This window comes from Nanorana parkeri, unplaced genomic scaffold, assembly GCF_000935625.1.
Source record: "Nanorana parkeri isolate BGI_ZX_2015 unplaced genomic scaffold, ASM93562v1 scaffold160, whole genome shotgun sequence".
Lineage (NCBI taxonomy): Eukaryota > Metazoa > Chordata > Amphibia > Anura > Dicroglossidae > Nanorana > Nanorana parkeri.
In genome coordinates, this window is record NW_017306428.1 from 1,932,246 (window position 1) to 1,952,066 (window position 19,821).

Sequence of the window (19,821 nt, forward strand, 5' to 3'; positions counted from 1 at the left end):
TACTCCTACCCCTAAACTGCTTCCTCTCAGCCCCTTATTTTCTGCCATCCTTTACCACGCAAACTTACTCATTCACAGTAAGCAACCCCCACTCTTCTCCGTGGTCCACTTTGCACGCTGCTTGTATATTGTACTTTACTTTCATATCTTTTGTTGGGCCCCAGGTACATTATTCCACTTCCAGCACCACTGAATGCAGTTGAGCTATCAGGACAAGTGGGCATCATGTATAATGTATATAATTGCTTGTATAATATATAATTGCTTATCCCAATCCCCACATTGACATCATCAGTCACACCACTGATTACCGCCCTATTCATCCTACAACCTAAACCACTCTTTACCACACAGAAGAGCACGCCATATACCATTTTATTCCAAAATAAGGCACCCCTCTACCCCACTATTAAATTGTAATTGTAATAATAATGAAGTCTGATAAACCTGATTCAGACTGTGCACAGTGTCATTATAATATTTTTCCAAAATTCACAAGTTAACTTTAAAGACAAAACAGAGGGGCTATCATAAACAGCATTTAGTGGGGGCTGGAAAACCAGAGACCTTTATATTGCCTATTGAAAATAGTTTAGTTGAAAGGTTTAAAACAATACAAATCCTGAGTCTGGTTTTCTTTTTTTTTTGTTAACCTTAGGTTCAACTGTAAGAACCCAAAATTTAGCTCCATAAATATTGATATGATAAAATGACATGCATAACAAGTGTTTACACAAATGCATAAGAGAATTACAGTTTACTACCAGGCATGACTAGACTATAATGTACTGGAGACTAATTTGTCACATTACATGTCCTAAGAGATCATACATCAGATGTATATATATTTAGTGTCTTACAAATGGTAAATTTATTCTATTCAATAATATGTTGATTGTTGAATTGAGGGAAATATTGATATAGTTAAGAAAGTGACATTAATAGAGGGTCCGCTGAAGTATAAATCACAAACTTCAACCCCTCCAACTCCTACCCCTCCTCCTCCTACCCCTCAGAACCTTTAATTGGTTATGTCATTTCTGTAAACATCCTCCTCAGGGAGTAGAAAAGATGGCTGCATCCACAGCTCGTGAAACCATGCCAGACGGCTAAGGGTCCTTCATGAGACTCGATGACCATAATACATTAATTTGGATAGAGAACCAGACTCAAGAATAGGCGAACTCTTTTTCAAATTTAATTATGTCTATTTTGTAATATCATTTTCTGAAAATATATTCTTCCAAAAAACATTTTTTCCCTTTTCTTTCATTAAAATAACAATTAAAAATAGCTAGGCTTTATCTTTAAATGCTCTGAATCAGAAATGAAAGAATCCTTGTCTCTTTGAAGAGTGCTATTTTAAACTCTATTACCTTCCTGTCTGTGGGCAGACATCACCTAAAAGTCATAATTGCTACAGGAGAAACTTGAACAGTGCTTGTTTTCATTAAAACATGTGGTGGCAGCTATTGCTTGTGTGTGTTAACCCTTTAACTGCTTTAGCCCTTTAATCCTTTAACTGCTAGTTAACATACCCCATTAATAACCAATCATGGTGTACTGGTGCTTAGAGTGTTGTCCCCCGAGCTGGAAAATCTCTGCGCAGTGTGAGTGTAGGAGTGTAATTGTCATGTTCTGATGTCAGCAGCGGATTTTGGGGAGTGCTGCCATCACAGTTATGCCCCATCCCGCCTTTGGTAAGTGTCAGGAGATTCCCCTGCTGCCCCAGAGGGAGCAGATGACAGACTTTATCAAAGTCTACCTCAACTGCTTTTATGTGACTCTATAGTGCTTACCACCAGGGTTTTAACATATGAATTTGGCTTCTCTGGAGTACACAGTGCAATATATGCTTTGTACTATAAAGGTCAAAGAGATCATACAGGTCATCCATGTGTCCTAGTTATTTATAGATGACATTTTTGAAGCAATAAATCTAAAACCACAGATCTGAGGTGTACGATATCACAGGAACAAATAAACATCTTTAGCATGGGCTATCGCTTCATGATTTTGATGACATGTCATTGTCATTCCTGTAGCCTGCTTCTTCTTATAAAGGAAAAGGATGTGTATATGTGTGCAAATGCATTGTCAATGAAAATAGATACAGGGTGCTGACTAAGATCGTTTATGGAGATACAAAAGGTCATATGCAGACTCTCAGTGTTATATATACAGAATGCATTTAAAATAAGGGCAAAAACAATCCTACATATTAACATGTTTGGACTTCATACCTTGTTTTATGTCACTGTACTTGATAATCCAACTTTCATCCCAAAACATTTTTTGCCTTTGGTATTGAAACCACTATACAAAGTAAAAAGTATAAAGAAAATGACAATTGTTACATTAAATAAAAGCGATGAAAGTAATGGCAATGGTTATCTTTCTTTTTCCAAATTTTAATGTTGTTCTTATTAGTTTAAGAGGACAAAATATTTTGTTGAGCGGGATACGAAAATAACTATTATCTAGCTACTTGGCAGTTGGGTCTATTAAAGACATAACTGCTGTAAACACCTTTGCTCCTCAGTGCTACATTTTACTATGAGACATTAAAATGTCTTCACTATTATTTAACACAAAAATGGATGAACATATACATATGAGCATGATTGACTACACTGCACAACATAGATTTTGCTTCTTGAATGCTTCTGGGTGCATCTTACAGATTGTGGGCTGATACTCATGAAAATAAAGTGTAATTTATCTTATCATGTACCATTTAAAAAAATCTACTAATTATTGATTATGTTATATGATGTTTTGTGTAGCTCATACAAGTGCAGGCACGCACAAAGGGCTGTTTGTATAATGTGTGTGGAACTTGCACAGGTTGGGCATGCCTGGAAATGCTTAGGCTTAGTGTATGCTGCTCTAGGGACAGCTTGCAATGTAGGTCTAACTTAGTTACAGCCTTGCTGTTGTAGATGTTGTAGTACAGTTGGTGACATTAGAGATGGCTCGACAATGTCGAAACAGTCATGACAGTATACACTTAAGTCTCAAATATGCACCATGACTAGACCTGTTAAGAAAGTGTATGCACTCTACTTGGTTGTAAGGTTGGTGTTCAGGACAAGGCATTGGCTCCTCACATTTGTTGTGCAAGATGTGCTCTCAATCTTAGAGCTTGGCTCACAGGAACTTGGAAGTCAATGCCATTTGCTGTCCCGATGATATGGCAAAAACAGAAGGAGAATGTAATGGACTGTTACTTCTGTCTGATTAATGTCTCCAGGTTCTCTGTTAAAAATACAAAATCAGTTGAGTACCCCAGCCATGAGAGCAGTGCCACATGATGACAGTCTGCTGGACTGAAACAACCAGATACAACGGCACTAATTTAGATTTTGAATCATGTATGTCTCGCAAGCCTCAACTCAGAGAATGATCAAGCGGTCCGGGTCAACAGCAAGTAAATAGGAGCGAGACAGGAGACAAGAGCATAGTTGGACGAAATAGATGAAGTTGCTAAAGATGTTGCAGTGCACCAACCAGAACAGTGACAATAATGCAGATTTTGAATCATGTATGTCTGGCCAGCCTTAACTCATAACAGTAAGAATGAAAGGACCTGGTCAGACACTTGAGTTTGTCATAATCAAAAGCAGAACTACTGGGTTCCAGATGGCAAGGATGGTGTTTGCTATCACCAAGTATGAAAATATCTATCTTTAAAAGCCACCAAGATGATTTAAAATGTCTCTTTGCACAGGTAGAGAACTGACGATTTCTTCACAGCTTTGGGTTGAGAGAATGACCTGCTAGAATGGCACCTTTTTATTGATTCATTCATATTAAGCATCAAGGCTGTCTTGCTACACAATGACAATGTACACCATTCAATACCACTTGACTAAGCTGCACAAATGTAGGAAACATACGAAAACATGGAACTGTTGTTGAAGCACATCCAGTAGACCTGGTGCTTGGAATGCAGCTTGGCTATACCACGCACTCTTGTTTTATCTGCAAATGGGGCAGCCAGGAAAAAAAATCACATGACATTAAAAAAGGAACCAAAAAAGGAACCAAAAGAATATGGTTCCAGGACAGAAAAATGTGGCACACAAACCACTTGTTGACCAAACAAAGATATGTTTGCCTCCACTTCACATAAAACTCAGACTGTTTAAAACTTTTGTGAAAGCAATGAACAAAAAAGGGGAAGGTTTTCATTATTTGAGAATGTTGAGATGTTTCCAAGGATAACTGATGCCAAGAGTAAGGAAGCCATTTTTGTTGGTCCACAAATAAGATACATCATCAACAACAAAGGCTGCTGTAAACAAAGCTAGCAGGGTCTTGTCCTGTATTAAAAAGGGGATGTATTGCAGGGACAAGTCTATAATTTTGCCACTTTATAGATCATTGGTTCGACCTCATCTGGAGTACGCGGTCCAGTTCTGGTCACCAGTACTAAGAAAAGATGTCCTTGAGTTGGAAAAAGTCCAGCGAAGGGCAACCAAACTAATTAGGGGTATGGAGGACCAGAGCTACGAGACGAGGCTACTAAATTTAAACATGTTCACATTAGAGGTGAGGAGATTAAGGGGGGATATGATTTCCATGTACAAAATGTTTAATGGTGGTAGCAACATTAGCGATAAACTGTTTAAAATTAACTCCGTTACAAAAACTAGAGGCCATCACCTAAAATTGATGGAAAAAAAATTCCAGCACAAGGGGCGAAGGGGGTTCTTCACAGTAAGATCAGTTAGGGTCTGGAACTCACTGCCACAGGCGGTGATTTCAGCAAATAATGTGGAATTGTTCAAGAAACTTTTGGACGATTTCTTAAGGGACCGTAATATACAGGGGTACGGGTACTCCTAGAATGAGATCCTAATAGGTTGGACTTGATGGACTAATGTCTTTATTCAACCTCAAATACTATGTAACTATGTAACTATGTAACAAGCAGTTCGAAGATTTGTTAGTGGGGCCAGAGGAAATTGCCTAGAAAGCATTCAAGGATGTAATTAAAAAAGTTTTGGGTAACTACAGAGCATCAAACTATATTTAGATGGTTGACAAATTTATTACAGCATATAAGATTATGAAGTGCAGCATGACACCGAATATGCACTTTCTGCATTCACATTTGGACTTTTTTCCTGAAAATCTAGGTGCTGTCAGAGACGAACATGATGAAAGGTTTTGCCAGTACATTGCTCATCCCTTGGCAGAGTGATCCTGAGGACTGCAACCTGGTGCCAGCAAGCAGCAAATCTCATCTCCACCATTAGGAGCACTGGGGAAAACTGGCTGCTGCTTAGACTCCACACTTCAGGTGAGTCAGCGTCACCTGCCAGGGGGTGTTGCCCTAACAGAAAGGCTCCAGTGTGAGACAGAGGGGGTGATTTACTAACCTAAACACACGCACGCACCAGGTGCGTAGAGTGTGGTTGGAATCCGGCAGGGGTCCAGACATGTGATAATTAGAGAATGGTCAGGCGGTCTGGTTCAGCAGCCAGTAAATAAGACAAGAGAGAAGACAAGAGCATAGTTGGATTCAGGCAGTGGTCAAGGCAGGCGGGCTAGCAGGAAATAGTCAGGCAGTCAAGGTCAGTAACGAGCAGTTGGTATGCAAGGCAAAAGACGAGAGCATATTCGGGTCCAGGCAGAGGTCAGGGCAGGAGACAAGCAGAGAGTGGTCAGGAGGTCCAGGTCAGCAAACATAAACAACTTCAGTATGATAGCTCTTTGCACAAGCAGAATAGCTGGTTTGAAGACACAGCACCACCCACTTCCAGAGCTGGTGCTTAAATATCCCTCTGAATCAGAGGAGACACACTCAGCATCACTTCTGGATGTTCTGGCATGTATTCTGTGGCTACTTTTACCAATACTGGCCTGGATTCTGTGAGTGCCATTAGAAGTACTGGCAGGGCTCCTGTGAGTACCATTAGAGGTACTGGCGGGACTTCTGGAAGTCCTGTCCAGGTTTCTCACAGAAGTTCGGCAAATACCGGCAGGGCAGCAGGCTGCTTTAGAACAAGAGTGACAGCAACAATTATCAATAAATAATTAAAATACCAAAGCACTCTAATGACAGACCATATCCCAGTATATTGGGTAGAAAATTTTGTGGCACAGAGAAAGAGACACTTTTGCATGCTTCTGCTACACTGTAGGCCACTAGAAAACCCAGCCATGCAACTGCATACCCAGCTAAGAGGAGAAGGAGACCCAACAAAGACATAGCTTAAGACATGAAGGACTATCTGTTGTCTGGGAGAAAGCACTAGTAGATGATGGTCCTTACTACAATAAAAACATATTTTGATGATCCCATGGGTACAGTGGATGAGACGAGGGTTGGACATTCAGGAATGAGGGTGAGGGATGGGACACTTCTGCTACTTTTATTGTTATCCTGAGTAAAGTATAACATAAAAACAACATAGTAATGCTGAACTTTGTATTTATGGGTTGCAACCCTCAGGCTCAATTTTGATTTCAGCACGGTGTGCTGCGCATTCATACGCACGGCACAATAATGTGCACATTTAAACATACACACAGTTTCCGCACATTTGCGACTACTACTAGAGCCAGAATGTGCAGAAGTCGCCCAGAATATTGCACTTGTACTTTTTTGAGCGATGTGCGTTTTCATGCCACGTGTATGACGTCTAGGTGTGAATAAGCTACATTAAAATGTATGGGTTTTTGTGTTTTGCGCATTTCTGCGCATACTATTATACATGGAAAAACGCTAATGTGTGAACAGAGCCTCATGCTGAAACAACTAAGAAACAATCTGCTGTGTTATTAAAAATGGATTTACCATAGCAGACAAAATGAAGCCTGTGATAATGATTGCCACCGGAATAGCAATGGCCATTCGAACATAATTTGGGAGCGAACATTCTCCACAGTCTACTGGGCATGTAGCACAAAATTCTTCGTCTTCACACAAACCATTGCCACACACTGGAGAATAAGAGACCAGGAAAAACAACATTATGAAAATTATGCAAATGTCTAATAAATGAATAAGTCAACTGTTTATACTCCAACATGTAGTAACCCCCCATAAATTGCTCCACATTTAAATTAAGGTTTGAGAAGAACGTAGGGACTTTTTACTTGTTTTGCATACAAGTTGGAATTCATTTTGAATATATACAACAAAACCTGAGCAATTTAATTATAGTGTAGGCAGATATAAAATACTTTGTTTAATCCGTTTCCATAAATCCAAAAAATACTTTTAATGGTAAACTCTGGTATTGCATCAACTATCTACTTGTTTACCTTAGTCCTTCTTTAATGTGCTCAAAATTGCCTTAGAGTAAACTAGTCTTAAAATGTCCCATCAATAGTGCAGAAGTCCAGCAGCTTTCAGTAAATAAAAAAGGTAACTCCTGCTTTTTCTCCTTGAGTAGGGCTACTGGTTGTGTAACTGCTCCTTGAATGCCTAGAATGCATGGATACACTAGTCTTTCCCGCCTGTGAATCCCTGTTTTCTTTAATGGGCGTTACATGGAAATGAATTATGATGAATCTAGCAGCTCACAGCTGAGAAATATCTTGTGACCCACCCCTAATGTCCATTGGATGAATGGATTTTTTGGCCACAAAAGTAAGTAATTTAAAAATGTTTTTTGATTGCAGCTGTATATGGGGAGATAGAGTTTGTAGTTAAAAAAAACCCCAGAATGATTCTGGAGGTCAGCACTAAATTTATTTTTAAACTGTGCCTCAGTCTTAGTACTACCCTACTTTAATTTCCTCTACATCAGCATTCAGACTGGGAAAGGAAGGGAGAATAACATGAGCCATTCAGGAGCCTGCCGATTGGAGGAGTATTCTAACTCCAATTGTTGTATTAGCGATTTATCCCTTGCTGAGACCTCTATGCCTGGCCGGTATCAGCAGATATAATCACTGCGGACAATCCTTATCAGATAACTGAACTCACCAAATACCTTTCCACAAAATGCTTTATTGCATGCAGCAGGTTACAGCAGACAACAGGATACAGCAGATTAATGAATAGACGGTATTTAAAGGTCAAGGATGATAATGTTTCCAAGCTAGCATGTACATGTGGTCCTGCTATAGGCAGCCATGACACACGACTAGCTGGAGAAGAAGGGCGGTACATTACACACAAGGGGAGGGAATGCAGAAAAACATGGTGCAATAACCAAAATGCCCACACGACGGCAGTAATTAAACAGCTACTAATGGCACTGAATAAATGGCCTGAGGAAAATGAACTATGTACATTTTCACTTCGCAATAATATGGATATTAACCGTGGCTATGCATTGTGTCATATTATTTATGCAATTATTGTGACAGCACAAGGAGTGAACCGAAAGGTAACCTAATCAGTGAGTTTCTGCTCCTCTGCAGTCCAAACATAGACCAAGCTTTATTACTTTATCTACAGTGGATAAAAGTAAACGGTCAGCAACTGGCTATGGGTTTTTTCAGGGGTTTTGAGGTTAGACGGCTAAAAAAAAAACCCACATTTTTGGCAGGCAAGACAGTTTACACATATGTATTTCTATGTATATTTAGCTGTTCGCATTACACCTCAATATTACCTCAATACTGTATTAATCATATGATCAATTCAGGAGAACTGCCAGTATGCACATTTTTGAATTGCCTAGCCTATATGTGTGATCTGTAGAGAATCTCATATTTAAGAAAACTAGAATCATGACTTGTATGATTCTCTGCAGACTGGACAAATCTAAATATAATATTGAGGCAAATCAAACAATTCAGTTTGTTGAGTTTGCAAATCAATTTGTCATCTTCACTTTTTAGCAGGGGATTTGAAAACTTGAACACTATATCAAGAGCAAAGAGGGTTGCTTTAGCATACTTATCATACTTATTAATATATTTTTCTCAATGGATTGCAGTAGGGATGTCCCGATACCATTTTTTCAAGACCAAGTACAAGTGCCTTCCCTTAGGTACTTAATGGGACATGTGACATTTTTTCTAAAACAATACAGACTAATGAATTTAGGGCAGTTTCTTTATAATTATGAAGAACTATAACTCAATCCATGATTATAGTTGTCCTGATACAAAAAAAAATATTTTAACCAAATCCGTATTTGACCGTGCTAAGAAGCGCTTCTCATTGGTCAGTGTGGTCACCTGACTGCACTGACCATGAAGTGCTCACAATTTCTGAGTGAAATTCAAAATCCATAGTGCAGGGCTGCACTGGACGGCAGTATGAGGTACAGATAGTACACAGGGGTGCATAGGTACAGAGGGGGAGGTCTATTCACCAACAGGTAAGTATAGCAAGAGGGGGGGAGAGTTGGCCAGATTTAAGCAGGTAATTCCATTTTCCCAAATTAGTTGAGAAAGTGAACTTACCATTTAATGTGCATTGTGTTTGTTAGAGAGCGCTGCTGCCCCGCTACCACAATACGGCACACAGTGGAATGAGGACAGCACTCAGTGCACAAACACAATGCCCTATGCGTGCGTTTAATTGCACTTAGATGGCGGGAGGGGGCAGGTTTGGTTTTAATATTTTAACTTGTATTTATTTTATGATTTTTTATTTTTTTATTTACATTTTTGTTTTGTTTTTTACCTTTTTATCACTTTGTTTTACCTTCTTAGTACTTTTTATTTTTTTGTTTTTTATTTTGTTTTTTTTTAAATATTTTTTTACCCTTTTATCACTTTTTTATTGTAATTTTTTTATTGTGTAGTTTTATCACTTTTTTTCACTTAACTTTATTGATAACACACAGGGGATAACAAAACCCTTTGTGATATAATTTAGATGTGACAGGTTCTCTTTATGAGCCTGCCCTGCAGTACAGAAAATCCAGCACAGCATTGTGCTGGATCTTCTGTACAGCTCAGGTTGTAATAGCTGACACAGTAAGCGCTGTGAATACAGGGCTTCTGTGTCACTGATCACAGAGTAGAGTGGAGAATGGACGTTCTCCACTCTGCTCCTCACTCTCCATCCTGAACTACTTTTCTGTGGTCCCCCAGAAGAGCAGGGGAGCCCGAAAACCATGGGGGGACGGACCTTGGAGGGGAGGGCAGTAGGGGTGGGCGGACGAGCAGGCGGCTGTACAAGTCCAGGCGGATCACTTGTACTAAAGAGCAGCCCGAAGCTATTTAAAATTGTAAAGCGCCAGCATCGGCGCTATCGGGTATTATGTATGTATCGTATGTATATTATTATTATTATTATTATTACATAGTATTTATATAGCGCCAACAGTTTGCGCAGCGCTTTACAATATAAGGAAGACATTACAGTTACAATACAATTCAAGAATACAATACAATACAATTCAATATTACATATTATATACATATATACATACATATTATGTATGTATCGGGTCATTTTCACAGGCACAAGTACTCGTGAAAATGCCAAGTATCAATATGGGGACAGCTCTAGACTGCAGGGTGCAGAATCAACATTGCAAAGTATAATCTATGCAGGCACGTCATTTTGTAAATGGATATAGATTATTATATAGCACATTAATAAATATTTGCAAAGATCTGATTTTCAGTGATCTAATTCCGGCCCTCCAGCTTCAAATCCCATTAAGCATCTTTCTCTGGGAGTTATGCCTGTGGCTTTGAGAATCTTACAATGCCTCAAGGGATCTGTTATTCCACAACAGCTGGAGGGCTTGAGTTTCCACATCTTTGGTATAGGGGTTTCTTTTCTATTTTTTACCTTAGCAAAACATGGCATTCTAACACTATTTTAACACTAAACTGTCGTAAAACTGATGTGATTGGTTGATATAGGTCATTGGTTGGCAATCTCAGCACTGAGATTGTTCGTGGTGAAACTGCAAGTTTCACAAGGCACTGCAAAATGCTGACGATCACAGGTGTAATGACCAGAGGCATCATGGGATTTGTAGAGTCACCACAGCTGCAGTGCCAAGGTTGCCTACCCCTGGTATAGGTTATACAATGAATTAATCCTGACTTATCTATGACTGACAATGAAGTGGGATTTATATTTATAACGTACCTACTACAGGTAACACCAACGTTTTAGCCTCCAATGCAACTTGCATGTTGCCAACCCTAATATGAGCGATTAAGGAAGTTACACCAAGATGAAGTAAGACAACCTACAAATAAAAAGTAAAAAATAATAAGTAGAAATAGGCTTATACGTATATTCAAGTGTTTTTATGGTCTAATTTTGCAGATTGTCAAACCCTGTATCATATCAATATCGCTAATCTTAAAACTAATTGACACTTCTCTGATAAATGTAATAAAATTCAGGACAGTGATGTTATTAACTTAGCAAAATGTATTACCTGACCTGTTTTTATGTTCGGAGAGGGATTATGTAATACTATCCATTTTGCCCCGGGGCAAATGTGCACATTTTGTTGATGACTTGGGAAAACATAAACAGTTGATATAAAATTTGTAACATGTTTACAGGTATGGCTCTTAGTGAGGATATGTGTTGAAAGGCCGTGGGAAAGCAATGCTGTAGATTAGGCATGTATGCTGTGTCTTTAGTCCCCTTAAAGGCCCATTCACACTAGCCCGTCCACCGTGTTTTAGCGGACAGGCTAGTGTGCTGTGACAGGTCCAGCAGTGTGCAGGGTATCACACACTGCTAGACCTGTCACTGTTTACATTTTTATTTAACTTTATGGGTTGTGTACAATGTATACACTCCATTCGGGTCCCTGCACAGCAGCACTATGGGCCACAGTAGGCTGCTCAGGGCACATAGAAAACGATTGGTTTCCATGTGCTCTAGCGGTGACCTGCGTTTTTTTGTGCAGCAAAAGGCAGGCTGCCCTATAGTATGAATGGGCCCTAAAGGGTTCCTGTCGCAAGACCATTTATTTTAACACTACTCTGGGTTCAGAATAAGATTACATTTAACATATTTTAGCCATGCTTTTTACCTGTAACAGTCTTCCTTGTTTAGACTTTCAAAAGCTCTGAGATTGCTGCTGGGCGCCACTACCTTGGATGTGATGTTAGCAGTCCTGGCAGACACAAAGCTGTGACTCAAGTGCCACTCTGTAGTATTTCCCTTCTTTGTAGGGAGGTGAGGGGAGCAGAAGGCTTAGGCCAGCACAGAGAGTAATTACCCAGAAGAGGATAGGACCTGACAGAAACAGGGCTGTGCTAGGGCATCCTTTCTCAACCAGGGTGCCTAGGTACCCTGGGGTGACTTTTGGGTTCCTCAGCGGTGCCTCGAAACTTTCACACAGCATGTCTTTCCATGATGCAGGCAGGGGAACTGCCAGCACAATGGAAATGAATTAAGCTAATTCAGGGACAGCGGAATCCATTCAGAAAAGGATGGAAGTTCACCTCCGTTCAGGTCTACTATGCATCCTGCTGTCTGCCTTGCTGCCACAGCTGTGGCTCCTGGTGTGATAGTAGGACTCTGTTGTGGAGGGGAGAATGATAGCTCTTATGTGAAGGGGGAACCGAGGACCCTAATGTGAAGGTTAAGCACTCAGATGTGAAGGGGAAACTCTGATGTAAAAGGGGGGACTGTGATATGAAAGGGGGATTCTTATGTGAAAGAGGGGCAACTGATATGAAATGGGGTGTTCTGATGTGAAGGGGGCTCCTTATGTAAAAGGAGGGGGCTCCTAATATAAAGGGAGGCTCCTGATCTGAAGGGGGTTTCCTTATTTGAAGGAGGAACTCTGATATGAAAGGCATAAGATAAGTGCCTTGAGATTTTGCATACCCTTAAAGGGTGTTGTGACAGAAAAAAGGTTACGATACACGGTGCCAGGAAATTGACTCGTCAAATTTGCAAGCACATTGCAAGTGAATTAAAAATATTTAATTCTCAATTTGGAAAACTTGCAAGCATATAACAAAACAAAAATATAGTATATAACATATATAATACAGTGTACAATATAATACAGTATATAAAATATAACAAAAATAAGTAATACATTCTATCACAATAATAGATGATATTGTCTTGCCTAACATAGTGACATTTATCATAAATATGGATTAAATATTTAATTGGTAATATTTAATAAGTATACATTGGTAAGTATATTTGTGACAGTATTTTAGTTCCCCTAGTTACAGAAACCAAGCAGTTGCAATTGAGGTGGGACTTTCTGCAGTGAGTGTTTTATCAAAGTAATGGAGTGCACATCGAATTTGGCAGTTAGTGCTATGTGATAAAAGTGACTCTGTCACTATGATTGAAAAATTAAATGAGCCAGTCTGTAAAAAAAAGAGAAAGAAAATGAATGTTTAACTTTAGGGACAGAGATGTCCCATTAAGAAATAGTTTTTGCAGTAGGCAACTAAAATTAATTCATTCCAGACTTCTTTACAAGCCCAAAAGGAATCCAGATTGAGATGGTTTAAAGTGAATGTCAAGCCAGAAAAGTTTCTTTTTTTCTTTTTGGATGGAGTAGGGAAGGATCAGAGCGCCTGCAAGATGTAACTGCTATCCAAGGCTCTGTTGGAGAGACTTACCCTCACTTCTTGTCTCATTCACAACAGTTTTACCAGACAGGAAGTGGGGGGGGGGGGGATTTGCAACAGGGGCACAGACATAAATACAAATCCAACAGGGGCTCTAGACTTCCCCAACGCTGCTAAAAAAAAAGTATTTTATTTCTGTGTCGCTGTTGGAAAATTCCCATTTAAAATGTAGTTAGCAGGACAGGATGTAAAGGTGAAATCACTTAAACGAAACCCCAGATTGCAGAGAAAACCTGCCAGGTACACGTGACAGCATAGATTGAGAATAGATTGATAGGGTTTACTGATAGTCTGCAAACATCTGTTATGTGAAGTGGAGATACTCTGACTTGCACAGATTGGCTTACTCATCGTTACTATTCTCTAACCACATCCATAACTAAGATGTGCTCATGGTAAAATGTTTTTAAAATATTTAGTGATACCTTGGCAGTCCAGTTCCCTTGTGTAATTTTTCCAGAGGTGGATAAGGTGTGTGTGAATATTTGCCCATCATCTGGTATCCAAGGACCACATATTCCACCTTTTCCCTTTAAACACAAGCAAGTGACAAATGAATAATAAAACTTGATTAGAAAATAGTTGCATCATAAAGTAACGTGCACGTTCCTCTAAATGTTTCTGTCTTAAACAATTAAAATGTCAGCATGTCATTATATACCGCCTGGCCCAAAAAAAATAGATTAAATTACTGCACACATTGTTTTGATAAGCTTATGCAATGTCACAACATTTATTTCCACCCAGAGTTGCAAAAAAATATATATAGTGTATCTGCAGTATAAGTACCTGCATTTTTAATACAGCAGAGTTCAGAGTGGGGACTGGGACCCTATCAGATGAGTTGCATACAAATTTGCTGGAAAAGAACATGCTGATGAGGGAGCAGAATGATCTGAGGGGTAACTGTATCAGTCTCATTATGCTTTTTCACTGTCCAATCAGCAGGCAGGTGGCAGGGTGGCATCAGCGGGGTACTGCTTAGTTGTAGCAAAGAAAGTGGTGTAATTCACCTGGCCAGGGTCAAAACTAGGGTGAGCGAGGCAGACTTGTGCCACGGGCACCACTTTAGGAGAGGCACCGCCGGTAGGGTGAGCAACCAACTAGGGATGCACCGATACCAGGCATTTTCATGAGAACAAGTACTCATGAAATTCCCCGGTATCAGTGCATCCCTAGTCGGTTGCTCACCCTGCCGGTGGCGCCTACTCATAGTCATGAAAATCCCCCATTCTAATCGCTGACACTGGTGCTTTATATTTTTAACTGAAGTGGCTGTCTGAGGTCCCACACTTGCTGGGGACCTGGGCAGCCTCCCTGTCAACTACGTAGTGCCCACACATCTTCTCTTCCTTCTTGGGGAATACTGCCTCCTATGAGACCCTCCACACAGCCCTGGTGAGACTGTGTGGCTAGAAATCACTTAACTCAAGTCTCTCCTCCATGACAGATTAGACGGACCACCACCGGGAAAATAAAAGAGAGTCCAGAAGCAGCTCTTTAATTAGCAAAGCACTGGAGAATGAGGAAATTTGAAGCCTCCCCTTTGCAGTGGATAAGGAAGCGCCCAGAAGTGTGGTGTGGGGCAGTGACATGTGGTACCTCTTGCTCTGGGTGAGGCATTCCCCAGCCTCGCCCCCAGCACATTCCACTGGACAAACCCCCACTGGATGAAGCCCCGCCCCATGGGGGGTGAAGCTCTGCCCACTGCTGGACGAAGCCCCATCCCCAAGCTAGTGTAAAGGAGTAGGGGGGAGACAGGGAGGAGCCTTCCTGTCCCTCACTTGCTCCTCACTACTGAGGCGCTCCGTCCATGTCAGGTTACACAGCGGGGAGGATTTTCCTGCTGTGTAACCTGTTACATGGGGATCTGAATGGAGAAAAAGCTGTCAGCTTCAGACATGAAGCTGACAGCTTTTTCCTCCTTAATTCTAGGTGAGGCTCTGCCTCAACTCCCTCCCCTGACCGCACGTCCCTGGTGTGGGGGCAGAGGGGAGAACTTCTCCCGGGTGGGGGGAGCAACTCTAAGTCTTTGCCCTGGGTGACGGAATGTCTAGCTTCGCCATTGCACCTGGCTGTGCTGTGTAATGCGGCTGTGTTAATTTCATGACTTAATACACAGAAATACAAATACTTTTGCAGGGAGAACAGCTCTTATGTGTGTATTTAATTGTGTATTTAGTTGTTTACCTGGAGTTCAACTTTAAATACATACTTTTCATTTGACACAGAGGTTCAGTCAGGTACATGTTTCATAAGCGTAAACCATGCAATCAGGCTTTTGAAAAATAAAATAAAATTGCAAATGCCATTTTATGATAAATGACATAAATAAAAAATGTACATAATGATACAACATAAGCTTACGTTTGTAAGTAACGCTATAGGGTATAAATAAACAGTGTATATGCCAGTGCGTCTCTAGCATAGTGCTACGCCAGGTGTTGGCCTATTTTTACCAATCCACTCCATCATGTAGCAAGGTCTGTATACTTACCATGAAGGAAAGGGGACAGGAGTGGATGTTAGCATGATGGACACAGCAGTTTTCTCCATTTGCATCTTTCCAGTTGGTTGGACACTCTTGTTCCTCACAGAACCTTTTAGCAGACTCAGCATCTCTAAAGCATACACATAAAGAAATCATCCACATGATCACCTCATTATACGGTGCACTTTTAGCATTATTTGATTTCACATTTCTGCCTTACAAATAAAGGAAATCTTTCACTGCAAACAAAACAAAGCCCCCTGAGATTTCTTTTTACTTGCATCAACATTATTTTAATCAAGAGTGGGTTACTAATAATAGTTATATTGATACTGTACTTATAGAAAATTATATTTTGCATATCATGCCTGAGAAAGAAAGCCGATGTTCTTACATTCCCAGTCTACTGAGTTGCCAATAAATGGTATTATTGTAACTATACCATTTTTAGTAAATGTATTATAGTCATTGATGTTTTCTCTGAAGTTAAAGTGACACAAAACTCAGAAGTTAAAAATGCATTTAACTATTCACAAAGATGCACCTTAATTGTGTATCACTCAACTGTAGATTCCCAAATCATCTCTGAATCGGTGCTGACACTATCCTTCCTTCTGGAAGGTGGCTACTCCCGTGATGGTCTACAATCTCATATTAGTAAAAAAAAAAAAACATGAGATTGTAGTCCATCTTGGGAGTGAGTTTGGAGCGGTGGCTACTTGACAACATACACAGGGATCATGGGGAACAAAAGTAGCCACCCTCCAGAAGGAAGGACAGTGTCATTTTAAAGTAGACCTTTCAGATTCCTGACATGTCACAATATACAAAAACAGTATAATTTTTCAAAAAATCTTCAGGTTTGATTAATATCCCACAATATAGCCCAGTGGTTAGCACTTCTGCCTTACAGCACTGGTGGCCCCTGGTTCAGGTTTCCATGTTCTTCCTGTTCTTGTGTGGGTTTCTTCCAGTTTCCTCTCATACTCCAAAGACATGCTTTAAGGTAATTGCCTCCTGTCTAAATTGTCCCTGTTTGTATGTAAGATATGGATCTTAGATTGTAAGCTAGTTGATGGCAGTAGATTGTTGGCGCTATATAAATACCTGTAATAAATAAATAACTATTTTGCTGCCAGAGCATGTCATGACATATTTTAGGCTTGAAGATTAATTAAAAACCCCTGGAATTTTCTGAAAGCAGAGACCCTGGAGAATTAAATGATGGCAGTTGCAATTTGTTTTGTCACATGATATTAGTGAAATTGTTTATCAAACCCAAATTTTCAGTAAAAAACGCATTAACATTCATTTTAGTGCACACAAACATAATATACAGTGTGAAAATATTTATTTGATTATTTTGTAAGTTTGCCCACTTTCAAAGAAATGAAAGGTCAATATTTTTTATAATAGGTGTATTTTAAATGATAGAGACAGAGGGGTCTATTCACAAAGCTGCCGAGGGCAGCCGAGTGAATGACCGATCAGAAGTGAAGTGAGTCGAACACTGTTCGGCTATTCACTTCAGGCTGGTACGGCTGATTATGAGACGAAGTATGGGTGCTGAAGTGAACAACGACTTCAATTTGTCGAAGGCTTCTTGAGCTTGCAGGTTCCAACAGTATTGCGTCTTTGGACTGGTCAGTAGGGAGAGGGGTTTGACTACCATAGAGAAGTTTTTTACAAACTTTCTATAGAAGTTGGCGAACCCCAGAAACCTTCGTAGTGCCTTTCTATTTTTTGGTTGAGGCCATTTTAGGATGCATTCAACTTTCGCCTGATCCATTTCAATTCCTTTGGGGGATACTATGTACCCTAAGAACGGGATAGTATCCACCTCAAAGGTACACTTCTCTAACTTAGCGTAGAGCTTGTGTACCCTGAGTCAAGGCGGTTCCTCTACGGCTTATGATGGGGAAGCTGGCAGCTCTTTCTCCCCTTCGTTCTCGCAGACGTCTGTCCAGGGTGACCGCACGTTGGATGAGACCCTCCAGTGTAGTGGGTAACTCGGATCTTGCCAGTTCATCTTTTAGGGAGTCGGAGAGGCCGAGGCGGAATTGGCTCCTTAAACCAACCTCATTCCATTCCGTCTCCCTTGCCCATCTTTGAAATTCAGCTACGTACTCTTCGACGGCCCTGCGCCCTTGCTTCAGATTTCTGAGAGCGCCTTCGGCAGTCAGTTGCTTACTGGCGTCTTGGTAAAGCAGATCCATGGCCCCTATGAACTCCTCAAGAGAGTCCAGGATGGGATCATCCGTCTCTAGATAAGTATTTGCCCAGGATCTCGGTTCACCCTTCAGGTAGGAGATGAGAGTTCTTACTTTTACACGATCATTTGGGTATGTCCGGGGTTTAAGATCAAACATAATCTTGCATGAGTTGATGAAATCCCTGTATTGGGTTCTATCTCCTGAAAATCTCTCTGGAGAGCAGACAGTGGGTTCTGGGTTATCTCTGGCCCTGCCAGCTCCCTCCCGTTGGTCCTCTAGGCGATTACGCAATCTGTGGTTCTCGATTTGTAGGTCTGCTACCTTGGTAGTGAGGTCTTCAAGGCGGTTATTAACGTTGAACAGGTGGGCGGCCAACTCCGCTGGATCCATTACGGGTTCTAGTATTATGTAACGATCGGATTATACCGAGGGATCTCAGCTGCGGAGAGTATGGTAATACCTGGTTTAGATTTGGCTCAGCCCAAGGGTTCACTTCACACTCTGTATGGGTTGGAGTGATGGTGGAACCCTCTAATACATCATATGCCAATCTATGGGTACCCTAAGGCAGTTCAGACTTTAGGAAGATAAGTAACCTGAACAGAGGGGAGTGGAACTGTTTATCACTTTAGTTCAGGAGTTATGTTACCCACTAATGCACTATGAAAGGATTCAGAATATGAGCTGAAGTCCTGCAGTACCTCTATATCACCACATACAGTTAGGCAGACTAGAATGGCAGTATAACATACACAGTCACTTCAAATCCCCAGACGACACATTCAATGATAGATTGAATCAGGCAGGGTTACTTGCGATTGGAAGAGGAGACTCCCACTGGATGTTCCCAGTTAGCTGCACATCAAGTGCCAGAAATGGACGGGTGCACCCAGCAGGAGGGAGATCCAGCATAAGCGAGGTACTTCCTGAACATCCGCCTCTAGATAAGTATTTGCCCAGGATCTCGGTTCACCCTTCAGGTAGGAGATGAGAGTTCTTACTTTTACACGATCATTTGGGTATGTCCGGGGTTTAAGATCAAACATAATCTTACATGAGTTGATGAAATCCCTGTATTGGGTTCTATCTCCTGAAAATCTCTCTGGAGAGCAGACAGTGGGTTCTGGGTTATCTCTGGCCCTGCCAGCTCCCTCCCGTTGGTCCTCTAGGCGATTACGCAATCTGTGGTTCTCAATTTGTAGGTCTGCTACCTTGGTAGTGAGGTCTTCAAGGCGGTTATTAACGTTGAACAGGTGGGCGGCCAACTCCGCTGGATCCATTTCGGGTTCTAGTATTATGTAACGATCGGATTATACCGAGGGATCTCAGCTGCGGAGAGTATGGTAATACCTGGTTTAGATTTGGCTCAGCCCAAGGGTTCACTTCACACTCTGTATGGGTTGGAGTGATGGTGGAACCCTCTAATACATCATATGCCAATCTATGGGTACCCTAGGCAGTTTCAGACTTTAGGAGAATAAGTAACCTCAACAGAGGGGAGTGGACTGTTTAGCACTTTAGTTAAGGAGTTATGTTACCCACTAATGAGCTATGAAAGGATTCAGAATATGAGTTGAAGTCCTGCAGTACCTCTAACTCACCACATAC

The 19,821-nt window shown here is 40.8% G+C and overlaps 1 protein-coding gene across 1 annotated transcript in view; it reads right to left on the reverse strand.

The window, feature by feature from the left end:
* LOC108785406 (atrial natriuretic peptide receptor 1-like) overlaps nt 1-19,821 on the reverse strand; it is a 108,932-nt gene that overhangs the window by 74,912 nt on the left and 14,199 nt on the right. The window contains exons 6-11 of the mRNA XM_018554463.1: nt 17,108-17,124; nt 16,007-16,128; nt 13,935-14,039; nt 11,030-11,132; nt 6,809-6,954; nt 2,219-2,316 (exon numbers count right to left, since the gene is read on the reverse strand). Of these exons, the coding sequence (XP_018409965.1) occupies nt 2,219-2,316; nt 6,809-6,954; nt 11,030-11,132; nt 13,935-14,039; nt 16,007-16,128; nt 17,108-17,124 (591 nt within the window). The remainder of the gene's footprint in view (nt 1-2,218; nt 2,317-6,808; nt 6,955-11,029; nt 11,133-13,934; nt 14,040-16,006; nt 16,129-17,107; nt 17,125-19,821) is intronic.